At 40.1% G+C, this 16541-nt stretch overlaps 1 protein-coding gene across 3 annotated transcripts in view; it reads left to right on the forward strand.

Annotated features, from left to right (window-relative positions):
• The window catches only part of PRKN (parkin RBR E3 ubiquitin protein ligase), a 634267-nt gene that overhangs the window by 401634 nt on the left and 216092 nt on the right, over nucleotides 1–16541 (forward strand). For all 3 annotated transcript variants that reach the window (XM_082215278.1, XM_082215276.1, XM_082215277.1), the window contains one exon: nucleotides 10093–10229. In XM_082215278.1, the coding sequence (XP_082071404.1) occupies nucleotides 10093–10229 (137 nt within the window). The remainder of the gene's footprint in view (nucleotides 1–10092; nucleotides 10230–16541) is intronic.

Genomic DNA, 16541 nt, shown 5'->3' on the forward strand with positions numbered 1-16541 from the left:
GCTAGAAAGATATTTCAAGTTTCTAGGAGTCAAAATCAGCGTTAAGAGCCAGCACCTCACAGAACTGAGAAGAGATGTAAATGCCCAAGCATCCGTACCATAATTTTAGAAGTTTGGCCAACTAGGTTTCTTAGCTGCATCCCTGCTTAGAGAGCATGGGGTGGGAGTGGAAATGGGCCTGGGCCACAACTGCCTTTCCTACATGGACTCCTCAGGTCCTTTCATTGTGGCAGTTCTGAGCATTAAACATTGTCTTCCTGGGTTTTTAAGTCCATTTTAGCAAGAGGTTGTTTTCTTTTTCTCAGTTCAGTAGGAAGTGAAATACACTAGAGGACGACATTGTTTCACTTGGCAGTGATGGATTTAGCTGCCACATCGGCACATTAGCCAAAGTGGGATGGGCTCAGGCTGTATAAATAAAGTGAAATTTTCTGTCAGGCACTGAAACAAAATTTATTTAAAGGTTTTATAAGGCTGACCACTCTTATTGGGAAAAAAAAACTTCTATTAGTTAGTTTATCGGTTCCCCCATGGCCACTTCTTTCTTTTAACAACAACAAAAAATGTCTATCAAACATAATTAGATGTGAAGTAGTCTTGTGTTCATTTGTGGAAGGACCATAGCTAAGTGGCAGAGCATCTGCTTTATGTTCAGAGACCCCAAGCTTAATCCCTGGCATCTCCACATAGAGCTGGGAATGTCTCCTCCTCCTAATGCATGTGTAGGTACATATGGGAGCAAAAGTTCAAGGCTACATTGTGGAACTGGAGGCAAAGGGGGATAGAAGCTCAGCATTTCTCCAGTGTTCCCAAAACCTTTGATCGTTTTCAGTAAAAATAAGATAAAAAGAGAGGATGCCCCAGCTTAACTCATATGGTCTTAAAAGGGTAGAGTTTGAAATACAGCATACTTTTCTCTGCCTTTCAAAAGATAAATTTAGGTTTTTCAAGGGACAGTTTTCTTCCAAAAGTAATGACTAAATGTCATCTAAGTTTTAAAATAAAAATATTAAGTCTACTGATTTATTTAAGAAAGCGAAATTGGTTCCTATCCTTCAGGAAATAGCTTTAGAAATAATAAGGCCAAATTTATTTGCGTTCCATTTTCGTTTCAAAGGTGATAATTATAAACCATGTTTTATAGCAAATCAAACTGGTAAGGAATATGCATTTCATTTAGCATCACCTACCAATGTAAATATAATTAAGCTTAATGAACTGTTGTTGCACCTCATGCTCCAGAGATTTTAAAACAAATGTAAATGCCAAGAACCAAATATTTTTTTATTTTGAGATCAAAGAAATGTCCTTTTACTTCCATTTTAAAATGAATGAATTAACATTTAACAATTAATTAACATTTTAAAAGGTTTCCAGTATTTTAAGCTCCTACCCTCAGGTTGAAATAACCTGGGGGCACAATCAAAAAACAATTAAGCCCTTGTAGGTCCCATTGATTTCAGTAGTAAACATGCAGTGCAATCCTATGCAGTTTTACTCAGTTATAAGTCCCATTACATTCAAGAAGGCTTACGCTTTAGCAAGTTTGTTTTAGAATTCCAGCCGTAAGCAGGTACTTAACTCTCTCACTTTGAAACCAGTCTAACTTCCAAGTACTTAATTTTGGTTAGATGGCAAGAATATTGCATCACTCTCAGAGTCTGTTCTATTGGATAGAACCAGAGCCAGCTTTCACCTGAAGGTAGGAGGGATATGTCTTCCCATCTATCTCTAGCAGACACTGGTTCTTTTCATGCACATTGACCAGCCCCACCCCTGGATTTCCTCACTGCAAATGTTCATGCTGCATGTGCACATGCCAGGGGTCAGTGCTAGGCAACATACATGATGCTAGGAGGAGAGGGCTACGTGGCACAGCCACACTCACACATTGCTCTTGCGCTTGAGTATAACTTCTGAACAGAGCTACTATATTATGTGTGCAGGGCTGAAGTCTCATACCTTTATCCTGGCTCTGGAAGTATGCCTCTTTTGTGGTTTTCAATTAACCACAGTGTAAATTGGCACATTTCTCCAAATGAGCATTACTTGTTTCTTACAAGAGTTTATTTCGTTGCTGGCCTATGATGTGACTGCTCATTTTTAAGTTCACATGGTAACCACAGCCAGCTGAATTAAAAGAGAGAGAAGTCTCAAGAGGAAATGACATAAAAAGTGCCATGACTAAGTACTTCTTATATTTTCTGCAGTTTCTCTCTCCCCATTGCAGGGTCATGGAGAAGATAGGAGATGTAATCCATCACCATCTAGAGGGCCAAAGGTTATGCACTCCCGGGCTAGGGATACCTGGATTCACATTCTCATGCTGTGCTGAAGCTCACAAAATTGCCAGAGGGCAGTCACACTCAGTTGCTAAACTAGTTCACTTGAGTGGTAAGGATAAAAACGGGAGGACCCACCTGCTATGTCGCTCCTATGAGCTCTTTGAAGATGGGCATCTAGCTCACAGTAGCCCACCAGCTCCCACATCTTGATCCTAATGTTTTGGTGCTCAGCATTGAGACTGGGAGCTAAAAAACATAGTCTGCTAGGGTGGCAATGACCTTTTAAGAGTGTTCTCTATGTGCATCCTTATGTGTATGTGTGTGAGAGAGGGAGGGAGGGAGGGAGGGAGGGAGGGAGGGAGAATTGTGTGCCTGCAGGAGTGGTGAGTGTGCACTTTGTGGCCTGCATTCGGGAAATGCACGTGCATGCTACATGTCTGATGTCTCTCTGTGTGCACATACCATTGGCCATGTTCACCACCAGCATGTGTCTCTCGGGGGGGGGGGGTGACTGACCATCAATACAGCTGCCAGGTTGAAAAAAGTTAAGCCACCCCTGCTTTAGAAGAACACTGAACTATAATGTTATCAATAATGTGGGTAATCCAACCATAGTAAAGCCAAGTGATTTCAATGGGTGGACTTACGTGCTGTCCTATTGAAAATCCATGCGTCCTTAACATTATCTGGATCATTCCCCACTCCCTGGCATGTTTATGTTGTCTTTCCACCACTACCACTCTCCACTGTAGCTTGAATGGGAACTTTATGTCTTTGTGAAGTATCTGTTCTGAATCAAGCTGATTTCTACTGAAAATAGAAGAGAGGTAATGGAAGAGTTTAAAAGTATTTCATTCAAAACACTTTTAGTTATGTCAAGGAATCTTGGGGCATAGAAACATTTTATCTAGAAGGGCTCAAGATGGGAGCTACAATGATAATAGTAGTTCTATAACTTTTTATAGGCCACAAGGGGTGTTCTGTGGGTGATGGTTGGCAACATATCTGATCTCTGGAAGCAACTGAACTATTGAAGCCAAGCGTAAAGTTTGTCTGTAAAAGACAAAGTGCCAGTATCTGCTTTGGTAAAACTTCTCCAAGGAACAGAGCAGTTACATAATTCACCTTGCCTTTCAGTTAAAAGATAAAGTTTCATCCACACACTTCTGCTGCTGTGAAAATCCTTGGAATCTAAGGGCTCAACTAGACAGTGAATGCAAACATATGTAATAAAACCCTGATGAATGCTTCTTCTATTGTTAGTAGTAGCTGTAAGTGGGAACAGTTTGTAGTGGACATGCTTAACCCTGGCCTTGGCCACCACTTCCCCACTTCCAACCTCTGGACCATGCTGCTTTACACACTACAGGCTTCCAGACATGTTTAACACCCTCCAACATTTATCCAGTGAAAATAGGGACCTCCTCAGGATTGCAGGATCAAATCAGAAACCAGGATGGCTTCTCTAAATCTGGGACGTCCCTAGAAAATAGGGACACTTGGAGGGTCTGTCATGCTGAAATTTTCTCTTGCATGCAACAAAGTTACAGGGCCCTGTCTTATTTTGTATATTGTCACGATTTCTGTCATATATTTGTAACTGGAGTCCCATGTGCTTTTATGACCTATCACTGGCATGTGAAAAGGAAAGGTTGGTCAGATATAACTTGAATGGTGAGCTGGTAATTCGTTCCTATCCTCTGAACAGATGTACATAAGCAAAATATACCCCCCCCTTTAAAAACAGTACTGTAAGTAAATGTAGGTTAGCTTACAGCTGTTCTGAGCCGTTCATCATCTCCCATTTATGAAGATGTGTCAGATGGTACGAGGCCAAACTCACAAAATGAATACTATTTTTAGCAGAACATCTCACAGTTGTGTAGTTTGTCAGATGTGCAATTTTACAGATTTAGGCTGTGTTCTTTGGTTTGCTTACCCTGAAGTAATCCCAGTGAAGTAAATAGGATTATTTTGGAGAATGGCTTTTCAGGATTCCTCTGTGAGATAGCAATGGAAAAGGCAGGGACATTAAGTCTTATGATTTTGAAACACCCCATCTGTGTGGAATGTGGCTGCTATTTTGAGAAATTCACTGAGCATTTGGTTCCTGTGTTGTATGAAACTGATTTAGACATTCATAAATAGAGCAGATGAAGTCTTCATGAGACTATACTGCTTTAGAATACATGTGGAAATTCATCTTTGTAGTGGCATTCTACTGGTTGTTGAAGATACACCTCTTTACCAAAGGCATCCCCTTGATCTCATGTTTCCTGTTTTAATTGTTGTGCTGTGATTTTTTATTGTATATTTTAGTAATGAACATTATATTTTAATTTTTTCATGCAATTGTTGTATTGTGTATTTTAATTATGGTGTATTTTTTAATTATCCTGTCCTTAGCACTGTGCAATTGGTTTTCATGTTTTGTAAGCTGCTTAGAAGCTATCTGGGCATTAAGCAGTATATAAATAATATTTTATATTATGTTTCTAATTGTTAAAATCATAGGTTAAACTCTCATGGTTATGGGAAATATCTCAGGGAAACTTCCTTAATATTCAGAGAGGTAAGAGGTAATTTCTTTAGTGCAAGTATGAGAAAACTGTAGTGTCCAGATGTTGTTATGGTCTGGTATGCTGGGAGACCATTTGGCAGGGCACACACTAGCTAATCTTGCTTTAATGGCAGTAAATTTGCACAGATAGTGCCTGGCCTGGTCCAAAGAGGGGGGGAGGCACTGGGTGTTTAGGTGAAAGCTGCCTTCAGGTATCACTGAGTAATGATAAAGAATGAAGTTGGGCTATATAAACAATTACCATGATCATGTAAATTGCTAAGGTAGAAATAAAATTTTAACTTTCACTATTGCTACACCGGCCTTTCTTCTCTATCAAGTATGAGAGAATGAATCCTCTGTTGAATGTTTATCATATATCCGATTTGTGGTGATAAATGTGATTTTGAGGTTAACAAATGTGATTTTGGGGTTATATGTGTGAACATAGCGTCCTTGATTTTTCTGGAGTTTGGGTGTATTTGTTCATTTGCAGATTTATTTCCAGTGATGTGTCTCATCTTGAAAAATGCTTACTAACCTCCTGTGGATGTTAACAGATAAAATTGTTTTGGAAGAGTATAGAGATCCTCCAAAATTGAAAACGATTTTATGGTGCTTATATGGAAAGCTTTTGAAGCTAGGAGAAGATTGCTAAAACCAATAAAAAATACGTTAATGGGAAACTCTTGGGCATTTTATAATAAATATAGCCCTCTTGGGCGAAGGATGAGCAGCAGCACATTTATTTATTCCACAGCAACAGACTCTATATGTCTATTTCTGCCTCACTGAATGTAATCCTTGAGAGTCAACCATATAGACATATCCCTCTTTTTTATTATTATTTGGTTAAGATATTTGATAGAGGGGTGAGAAAAATCCAATTGTCACCTACAAATAACCCCAGGGATTTTCACAGGTTCAATCACATTTTTTTTCCTTTACAAATATCTGCAGGCTTTAGCTACTTCTGCAGCATTTCAGAATAGTGATGTCAACTTGCTGATTTTTAATGTGACATTCTCTTTAACCTCAGATTGCTTGGTCTCTCTTTCACCCCCACCCCACCCCCACCCCTTCACCGAAACTGAAGGTAATGGACTAACAGGCGAGCAAGCTAACTCAAGGTTTTCATAAGCAGGCAGTGAAAGATGTAGCTTTGCAATCCTCTATTGTGTCTGCAGGTAATTCCATATGCTAAAAAGCTTCTTGCATTCCTAACCACTGGACTGTCTCTCAATACATTAATAACACCTGTCACGAGATTTTGAGATATACTCAAACAATTTATTTCCCAGTGGGGCTCTTATCTAAACAAGATCGGTCTTCATATCTTTCTCCGTTTAGCCAGGATTCTGTAGCAGCAGCGTATTATCCATGGTTTGCTGTTCCTCAGTTGAGGGCCAGGGCTGGGGGAGGAAAGATGTACAGAATTATAATACCTCCCACCACAGCTTCTTTTTAATTGATTTCCCATCAAGTCCATACTGATAATATAAAGGGATGGGGAGAAAACATGGGTATTGAGTTTTACCTCTCCCCTTTTCTTTGCCAAGGTACAACAATAGTTTTAGTAGCAGGGGTAATGGACAGTCAGGGGTATCAGGTTCTGTGTCAGATTCCCCTGAAAATGATACAAATTTGCTTTCGAAAAACTAAAACATAGGTAGTGGGTGTATTTCATAGGAAGCTTCTTTATGCCACCCTTGCATCATCTAGCTCAGTATTGTCAGCACTGACTGGCAGCATCTCTCCAGTGTTTCTGATAAGGTCTTTTCCTGCCCTTTCCTGGAGATTCTTGGGGCGGGGGTTTGAACCTGGACCTTTTGCATGCAGAGAATATGTTTCACCTCTGAACTACAGCCCCTCCCTTCCTGTTTTAATCAGATGGGTCTATTTGCTCACCTGCTTAAAATAACTATCCCTTGCTACTGAGGAATTGTCTTCAGGGAGTTAGAATGTACTAAAACAACCCAGTAGATGTTTTGTTGGCTAGGTAAGAAACACGGCATTATCCATCCTCTCCTGTGCTCAACTCTGCATGTTGGGCTGGTGAGATGGGAACCTTATGGGGAGTTTGTTGAGTGCGTTCAACCAACAGCTGCAGTGTATGTACCTCTATGTCAGGCAGTTCTTCCAGTTGCATTCCTAGCTGAGGGCTGGAAATGCCTCAGCATATTACCTGTGAGAAGAAGACTCTCTTCATTCCATTTCCTAAGTAGATTAAACAAACGTGAACTGTTTCTTTCTCAAAAGCCTTGTTAACACAAGCAAATGTAATATTGAGTACAGGTGGTGGTGGTGATTTTGGTGGAAGGCCCTGTCCGCAGCCTACCCTTCATTCACGGGCTTTCTTCTTCTTTTTTTTTCTTTGCACATAATTGTGTGTCATCAAAGAAAACCACAAGATGGGATGAAGGCCCTGCGTCAAAACTAGGCTATACATGTATATCTGCTCCACTTTCAGTCAACTTTAGATAGAAAGAAGAAGTGAAGCTGCAATCCTAACCTCACTTACCTGGGACTGAAGTAAGCCCCACTGAATTCAATAGGACCTACTTCTGAGTAGACATGATTTCAGCCTAAGTGTGTTTGAGGGCATAGCTGGAAGCATTTGAACTGTTGGCAGAGTTATAATGAGTTATAATGAGGCCCCCACAAGTATGAAAGTGGCTGTTCTCATGCAGTCCTCAACCTGTGTGCTTGGAAGTCAGCCCCACTGAGTTTAATGGCCTCTGCTCCCTGTAGGTGAATGCAGCAGGATTGCAGCCTCGGTTCTTCAGGGACTACATCAGCTACAGTTTCTGAGATCTGCTGAGTATTCTGTCTGCTGCCTGTCTCTTTTTTTATATAAATCAGAACAGCAAGTGGTCAACTAATAAGGATTAGTAGTGGGGAGGTTTTATTTAATTCAGTTTGTAAGCTGCTTTATTCTGCGAAAATCCCTTAAAACACTGAGATTATATTTTTAATGGTACCAACACACTACCTTGAAATCTACAGTGTATGAGGCTTTTTAAGGATATTTTGAAAGAAGATTATGCACGGAATATTTTGCTTCACTGAAGACAAAAGGACACACACTGAAATAAGGGGGACTTGCAAGTTAAGTGTAATTCGGATATTACCCCATACGGTGACTTCCAAATTATACTGGGTGTTTTAATTTATTGGGTGGCTGATAAGTTTATTCTTGAAAGGAAGCGAAAGACTTGAGCAGTTCATCCCTAATGACAATGATTGCTACTTTCCATTATATGGCAGGACATGTGCCATTGTGTAGCTTCCTCTTGGATGCACTGCCACTTAGAATCATAGACTCATAGAGCTGGAAGGGGCTCCAAGGGTCATCTAGTCCAGCCCCTTGCAATTCAGGAATCTCAGCTGAAGCATCCAGTACAGATGGCCATCCAACCTCTGCTAATGGGAACCTAATGGGTAGAAGCTGCAAATGCCACTATCTGTGACTAGGTGTCCTTTGGGACTAAGCTGAGAGAGGATGTCCCGGTTGGTTGGTTGGTTGGTTGGTTGGTTGGTTGGTTGATTGACAGACTGCCCCACCCAAAGATCCTAGGGCAGTTCACAAGAGATAAATACAAAATGAGAATACAAATTACACAATGAAACAGAAACAGAAACAAGAACAAAACAATAACCCCGCTCTCACAAACACGTTTTAAAAATCATAGAATGTAAATCAGCCAAATGCCTGGTTGAGGAGAAACTGTTTCTCCTGACCCCTTAAGATATGTAATGTGTTTTTCATTTGTGATGCTATGGCCAGGCCCCCAAATTGCTTGCTGGAGTAATATCTCTGGTGCCTATATTTGGGGATGCAGTTATTACAGGACATGGTGTTCACATTAAGACCATATACTGACAGATCCAAAGCATGGCATTACATTGCAACTCTGCCTGCAGCTGCTGTTTGTTTTGCTGTCACAGGCCTTTATTTTCATCCTGAAATGGATCATGAATGTTTGACCAGCAAGGCAATCAGTGGCATGCAGTGCTTGGTGTCCATCAATAAAAGTAGCTGTGTTTCTTATTGCCTTTCCTAGTGAAGGGTGGGAGCACACTTACATTATGGGGTTTATGGCAAAGAAGACTCTTATCCTGTGTCCTGTTCATGGTAGAAACTGCTGCAAGCTGTTTGGTCAGGGAAGGTTCTGAAGCTAGGTCACCATATTGTAAGGGTGGAAGAATAGACAATGTGTTGCCATGGATGTGAACCTGCACTATTGTACCAGTGCAGGGATTATGTCAATGTAGGCCAACACCATAGCTTTAAAGTAGATGGCTTCCTGCAAAGAATCCTGAGAATTGTAGTTTGCCCCTAACAGAGCTACAATTTCCAGCATCCTTAATACATTATTGTTCCCCCAGGTAGGAAAGCCATGCTTTAGATGTATGGTTGGAATGAGACTGTTGAGTTCCACTTGTGCAGCCATTCATTCATCCTAAGGCTAATGATTGTGGGGGGTGGGGGGGTTAGCATCTTGGCAGCATGTTCCCTCCCCCCATTTACATTATCATTATAATGAATCTCTAGAAAGAGCTTTTGATGGTCTTAATTCCGTATACCGTATTGGCCTGAATATAAGCCTCACTTTTCCCCCAAATTCTGACCGTGAAAAGTTAAAGTACGGCTTAAATCCGCGACCTTACAAAAATTGGCTTTTACGATATCACTGCTGAAACAGACATACGGTAAAACAGAACGGGTGTGAGTGCCTGCAGAATTTTAAGGGAGCAGCTTATGTTTGGGTATTGTCTTTTTTTCTTGTTCCCCCTTGAATTTTAAAGGTGTGGCTTATATTTGGGCCAATATAGTAATTCTGCTCAGGTTGAATTATGCATTGCAAAACTGTTTTTGGAATTATGGCATAATATCATCAATGACTCTGTGGTTTATGTCCCCTCTCCAGTCCTCAGAAACATGTAGGATGTTATTGATGGAGACTGAATTACAGTCTGTCTTAATTTAATTACAGTCCTAAAAATCGGTGTCATCACGTCTCGTGATAATCCTGTACAGCCATTGGTAAGACTCATCCTCCGTGCTAGCATGCTGATGTAGCAGATCTGAGAGGTCTTGGGGTGTAAGTTCTCTCTAGGCAGATGTTGTGTCTTTGTATGTTCCATATAAAGCATAGAAGACTGCTAGCATGAAGCAAAGCTACATAGGAATAGCATGGCATAATAAAGACAAACTGCTTTATCCTTTTTCCCCTTTCCTTTTAGGAGCCCCGTGTTGGTATTCCAGTGCATACATCGCCATGTCATTTGCCTGGACTGTTTTCATTTATACTGTGTCACTATGCTGAACAATCGCCAGTTTATCCATGACCCTGACCTTGGCTACTCCCTCCCATGTGTGGGTAAGTCATCCAGTATTTTCCCCCTCTCATATTACTTGGCTTAAATAGTAGGCAGGAATTACTAGCTCAAATAACAAATATCTGTCACTCATTTAAAAAAAAAATAATAATCATGGAATTATGATTTGTCTTAGCATTTGCTTCTTTTGATGGACTGCCTGTTGGTTTCAGAAAAACTCCTCTAGTCCTGTTCTGCCTTTGCAGTGCTATATCTTGGTTCTAAAGGGCATTTCTTTTATAAGCATATTCATACATATTTTTTCACATTAGTATTTCATCATCATCAAGTGTTAAATGATGATAGCTATAAACTGCAGGGGGGGGGGGATAGAAAAGAAAAGCTGAATGACCTCCACATGTCTTCTTTAGAGTCAAATAAGTTGTTAACTTCATTGGCCTATCTTCAACAGCTAATAGGAAAAGTATGTAACAGGAATTTCAAATAACCTTCCTGGCTGGTGAAGTTATCTCTGTTAATTACCACTGTGTTGAGTGCATGGCAGATCACCCGCAGCATTTGTTAGGTTGAGTATCCTTTCTGCTTGACTAGGGAGAGAAATGTGGATTAGAGGCATCAAAAATGGTTGATGATTGTGGAAAAAGGTGACATATCAGAAAAAAGCAAAACAGCAAAATGTTGATTCTTACATGCTGAGCAACGAAAATTGCAAAACAGCTAATTTTCTTTCTTGCTCTCAGGTGTCAAATTTGCTGGCAGTACCATGCCATATCCATGTTTTTGTGACACATGGAGCATGGCAATCCAAATAATTTATTTAATGCTGGATGAGCCACTTCTGGCAATGGATTTCCATCCTGTTTCTTAGAAGTATTGGATCCAGGAGAGGTGTAATGTTTTCTGTTTATTTTCATTATCTCCACTCATGTTAGTAATGGCCATGGTTGAATTTCGAGCAGGCTCATTCTAACATTTATCAGAAGAGTTCCCACCTTAGGCATCAGTTTCCAGGAAGACACATGTACAGTTCATCAAATTCCAATTATTTAGTGGTTATCCTGTTCTAACCACTCCAGCAGAGGAGAAGTCATTGGGATTTTCTTCCCTGTGCTAAGTTTTAAGCTGACACTACTATTAAAATGGTTTGGGACTCACTGGGAAATTACTTCATGACATTAAAGAGTCAATGCATTGCACTTTTAATTGAAATTTTTGTTGTCATCATTGTTGCTATTCATATTTTAGTTCTGGTCCTTTTGCTCTGTTTAGTTGGCTACTACTTTGGGACAAAATATTTCTTGATAAAGATATCAGTATTCATTTATTGACATACTCCAGCAATCTATGGATTTTTTATTTTATTTTTTGCCTTGCGTTTTTTATTCTCAGCTTGTTAAGTAGTAATTTAGCCTCAGCTATGTCTCAGCCCATGCATATCATCTGCTGTGGGTTTAACTAGATGTGACACTGAGTTCCAGGACACTTTCCATCATTTAAAAAGGAATAAAGAAAAACAGTCTTATAGGTCTGTGATTGGAAGTCTAGGAACTACTGGTGAAGCAACTGCTTACCCCACTTTTCCTCCTGCAGTTTGTTTGCTAGAAATACTGCCCTACCCCTGTTTTGCCCACCTTCAGAATAAAATATCTGGGGACCTCATATTTTTTTTCTCTTCAGGCACAAAACTAGACAGCTGTGGGGATATTTTGTGTGGACAAGCAACAGAAGGGGAAAGAGTTAAGCCCACTCTGCCACTCTTCTGTTCCTGGCTGAATTTTTCAATTGCTGCTTTCCTTTAAAAAAAGGTGTAGTTGACACAATACATTGATGCTTACCAAAGTAGCTGAGACTAATTTATCTTTTTGCTTCCACATGGCTTCTTTTGTGGGAAATATAAACCAATATCTTTCTAAAGAGCATATGTCAAAATGCACCATTGTTAACATTATTCAGCAGCAGGGGGAAGCTGAAGACAGACCCAACAGAACTGATTGTTCCATAGTGAAGACTTTTCATTTCCATTACTTCTGAGTAGTTGAATATAGGATTGTAGTGTGTCAATAAAAAACCCCTCTAAAATTAGTTGGTTATTCATACTTGTTGTTTGTATACCACCCTATAATTAATTTTATAATGAATGTTTTAGAATGTTGAACTATTTTTATTGTTGTTAGCCGCCCTGAGCCCGGCTTCGGCTGGGGAGGGCGGGATATAAATAAAATTTATTATTATATTATTATTATTATCCGCAGGTCTCAGGGTATACTTGTGATCTTACTCCTTAGAAACACTGACACCATGGTAGTTGTTGAAATTTATATACCACCCTTCATTCGAGGGTCACAGGGCAGTTTACAGTACAAAAATACAACAGTTTTGTTGTATTCTGGACATTACTTTCTAGATCTGTTTGAATTAAAAATGGGCTTACTTCAGCTCCAGTCAAGCCACTGATAAGTCTTACTGGTGTCACTGAGGTTGGTCCCAGAAATGCTAAAAAATAATATTCCTCCGTTCTCTTCAGTGCATATGGGTGCAAATACTGGAGGCAAAGTATCAGCTTTGTGTAGTTTGCTTAAATGTTAAAATTAACACTGTTCATTCTGGTGTTGTTATTTTGGGGAAATTATATAACATCATTATCATAGCCAGCGGTTTCCATTAACATTTGACTCTGTTTTTGATGCTATCAAGGGAATGATCAGATCTTGCTGGAGATACACAGTCATGGGGAAAAGAAAGTGCACCCTCTTTGAATTCTGTGGTTTTACATATAGCAATCATTTGTTCCTTAGCAAGTCTTAAAATTAGGTAAATACAACCTCAGGTGAACAATGACATATGACATATTATACCATGTCATGATTTATTTAACAGAAATAAAGCCAAGATGGAGAAATGATGTCTGAAAAAACTAAGTACACTCTTACTGCTTCCATAGGAATTAATAGGCTAAGTAGCGGACAGGGGCTGCTAATCCAATGTCCTTGCTTAATTGATCATCAGCAAGTGTGCCCAGCTCTATAAAAGCCGAAGTTTCTGCAGTTTGCTGGTCTGGAGCATTCAGGTGTGTTTTAACACAATGCCAAGGAGGAAAGACCACACAGCGCTCTTAGGGAAGCAAGTGCTTCTGCCCATGAAACTAGGAAGGGTTCTAAGGCCACCTCCAATCATTCTACAGTGAGGAAGATTATTCAGAAGTGGGAAACATTCAAGACAGTTACCAATCTTCTCAGGAGTGGACGTCCCAACAAATTCACCCCAAGGTCAGACAGTGCAATGCTTGGAGAGATTGGGGGGGGGGGGAGTTACGTCTCAGGCTCTACAGGCCTCAGTTCGCATGTTAAATGTTAAAGTTCATGACAGTACAATGAGAAAAAAACTGAACAAGTACAGTTTGTTTTGAAGAGTTTCCAGGAGAAAGCCTCCTCTCTCTAAAAAGAACATGGCAGCACAGCTTTGGTTTGCAAAGTTGCATCTGAACAAACCACAAGACTTCTGGATCAATGTCCTTTGGACAGAATGAGACCCAAGTGGAGATGTTTGACAATAATGCACAATACCACATTCAGCAAAAACCAAACACAGCATATCAGCACAAGCACCTCATATCAACTGTCAGGCACAGTGGTGGAGGGGTGATGATTTGGGCGTGTTTTGCAGCCACGGGACGTGGGAACTTTGCAGTCATTGAGCTGACCATGAACTCCTCTCTATACCAAACTATTCTATAGTCAAATGTGTGGCCATCTGCCCAACAGCTGAAGCTTGGCCAAAATTGGGTCATGCAACAGGACAAGGATTCCAAGCACACCAACAGAATGACTGGAAAAGAACAGAATCAAGGTGTCGCAATGGCCCAGTCAAAATCCAGATCTCAGCCCAATTGAAATGCTGTGCGGAACCTTAAGAGAGCTGTGCATAAACAAATGCCAGCAAACCTCAATGAACTGAAGCAACGTTATAAAGAAGAATGGGCCAAAATTCCTCCACAACAATGTCAAAGTGCAAGTAGATAAATAGGTGTTGCTTGCGGCGGGAAGGTAAATGGCATTTCCGAGCGCTGCTCTGCTTCGGCAGAAGTGGCTTAATCATGCTGGCCACATGACCCGGAAGCTGTACGCCGGCTCCCTTGGCTAGTAAAGCGAGATGAGCACCGCAACCCCAGAGTCGGCCACGACTGGACCTAACGGTCAGGGGTCCCTTTACTGCTGCTAAAAGTGGTTCTACAAGCTATTGAATCAAAGGGCGTCCTTAGTTTTTCTCGCATGACTTTTCAATTTTGGCTTTATTTCTGTTAAATAAATCATGACACAGTGTAATATGCCATGTGTTATTGTTAATCTGAGGTTGTATTTACCTAATTTTAAGACCTGCTAAGGAACAGATGATTGTTATTATGTCTTCGTATGTAAAACCACTGAATTCAAGGAGGGTGCACTTTCTTTTTCCCATGACTGTATATATATCTGGATAAATCTAGAGGTCAAAAACCCTTCAGGAAAATAACAGGATTTACTTCATTGGATCGCTGTAACTGAGAACAGAGATGTGTTTCATAGATGCATAGTAATTTGAGCATGAAATATGTAGTGAAAAATGTATTTTGTACAAATAGCATTTTTCAAATCAATTTTGTAACTTGTGTGCCTTAATGGCAGGGTCATTACACATAGGGTGCTTCCAGACATGGATGATTTAGTAGCACACAGTCATTTCGGTTCTGCTTTAAGATGGAAATGGAATAGCAACTCTTTTTCCAGACTTCTAGAATCTGTCACCAAGTGGACAGACCTTTTCCCCCTGCTCCAAATGTGAGGGGAGGGGAGTAATTTTCATTGGGACCACTATGTTTATTTATTCCATAAAGTTTATACACCACTTGGTTGTAAAAAATACTACTCAAAGCAGTTTCACCCATAATGTGTGGAGAAAATGTAGAATACTCCCCCTTGCTGCGTTTCCAAGCATGATCCTGTTACCCATTAGCTTCAGTTTAGGAAGGAAAAAGAAAATGTATATAAAGAAAATGATGATATTTGGAAGAGGAAGGATTAAAGTGATTAAGCTGATTCTTAGAAAGGAAAGACATCATAGAGAACATTTATTTATTCTCTTTATAAAGCAGTGATTGGCCAAACAACCTGTTGAACAGCTGTGTGATGTATGTGTTTTAGAAAGAAAGCTGAACAGAGGGGAAATGTTGTGATCACTGTGTCATGTAGATGCCCTATTAAAAGTGAGTGGGCGGAGGGGGAACATAGCTGTTCTACATTAGATGTCTCCTTTGGAAGCAACCATAGATTAGAGCCCAGAGAACAAATATTTCTCATATTATTTCAGATTAATATGTGAATACCAGGTTTCCCAATCTACCTTCCCTCACTTTGTGCACATTACTCTGCCCCTTCTTGCTCCGGCTTTCATTCTTTCCTGGGCCTTTTGGCTGCCATTGGCTGAACACCCTCTGCCTGCTCCACTATTTGTGACATTAGGACAGCTGAAGCAATAATTGCCACAGGCTTCAGTATCACCACAAATCCCTTACGGTGAATGTAATGTGATATATGTGTGTGTGTGCGCGTGCACTGTGCTCCATAACTGGCATACCTGAATGTGGAGATCTAAGTTACAATCTGATAGATTGCCTAGAAAAATACTACCTGGTGTAGGGTTGTTTTCTATAGATAGTCCAGCAAGTATTGTTTAGAATTTATGAGGACATAAGATGCTGCTTTATACTTATTATCCTTCTAGCCTACTATTGTCTACTCTGACTGGCAGAGGCTTTCCATGGTATCAAGCAGAGAGGGGTGTTTCCCATCACCTGCTCTCTGACTCTGTTGATGTGTGATACCAGGACTGAACCCACAATCTTCCATGTGTAAAGCATGTACTGAGTGATGAGCCCTACCCACTCCTTTGGAGGGTTAAAATTCATTAGACAATATCCAATCATGTCAATTCAGAATTCAATTCAGATGTCAGGGCTTCTACTTGCTGGAACACCAATATTTTACAATAGCTGGTTTGATTATTTAAAAAAGAGCTATGATTTAAACCCATTCTGTGTGTAGATACTGAGACTTTGCACCTAGGAGCAAAACCCACTACAAAATAGTTTTCTCGTCTTATGGTAACTAAACTCTACCCCATTTCTCTTTATGGTGTCTTGAATTAATGAGTCTTCATGCATAGATATTTCCATGAGTACTGACCTCTAAATATCTTTGAAATAATTAATAAGGTGCTTAGAGGGATAGGCTTGCATATGCATGAAAGCACATTTATGGTTATTTAGCTAGTAGAAAGGGCACTGAAATTTCATCTGAAAAAAATGACACTTACAGAAA

The sequence above is a fragment of the Podarcis vaucheri genome (genome assembly GCF_965113315.1).
Source record: "Podarcis vaucheri genome assembly, chromosome: 3".
Taxonomy (NCBI): Eukaryota; Metazoa; Chordata; class Lepidosauria; order Squamata; family Lacertidae; genus Podarcis; species Podarcis vaucheri.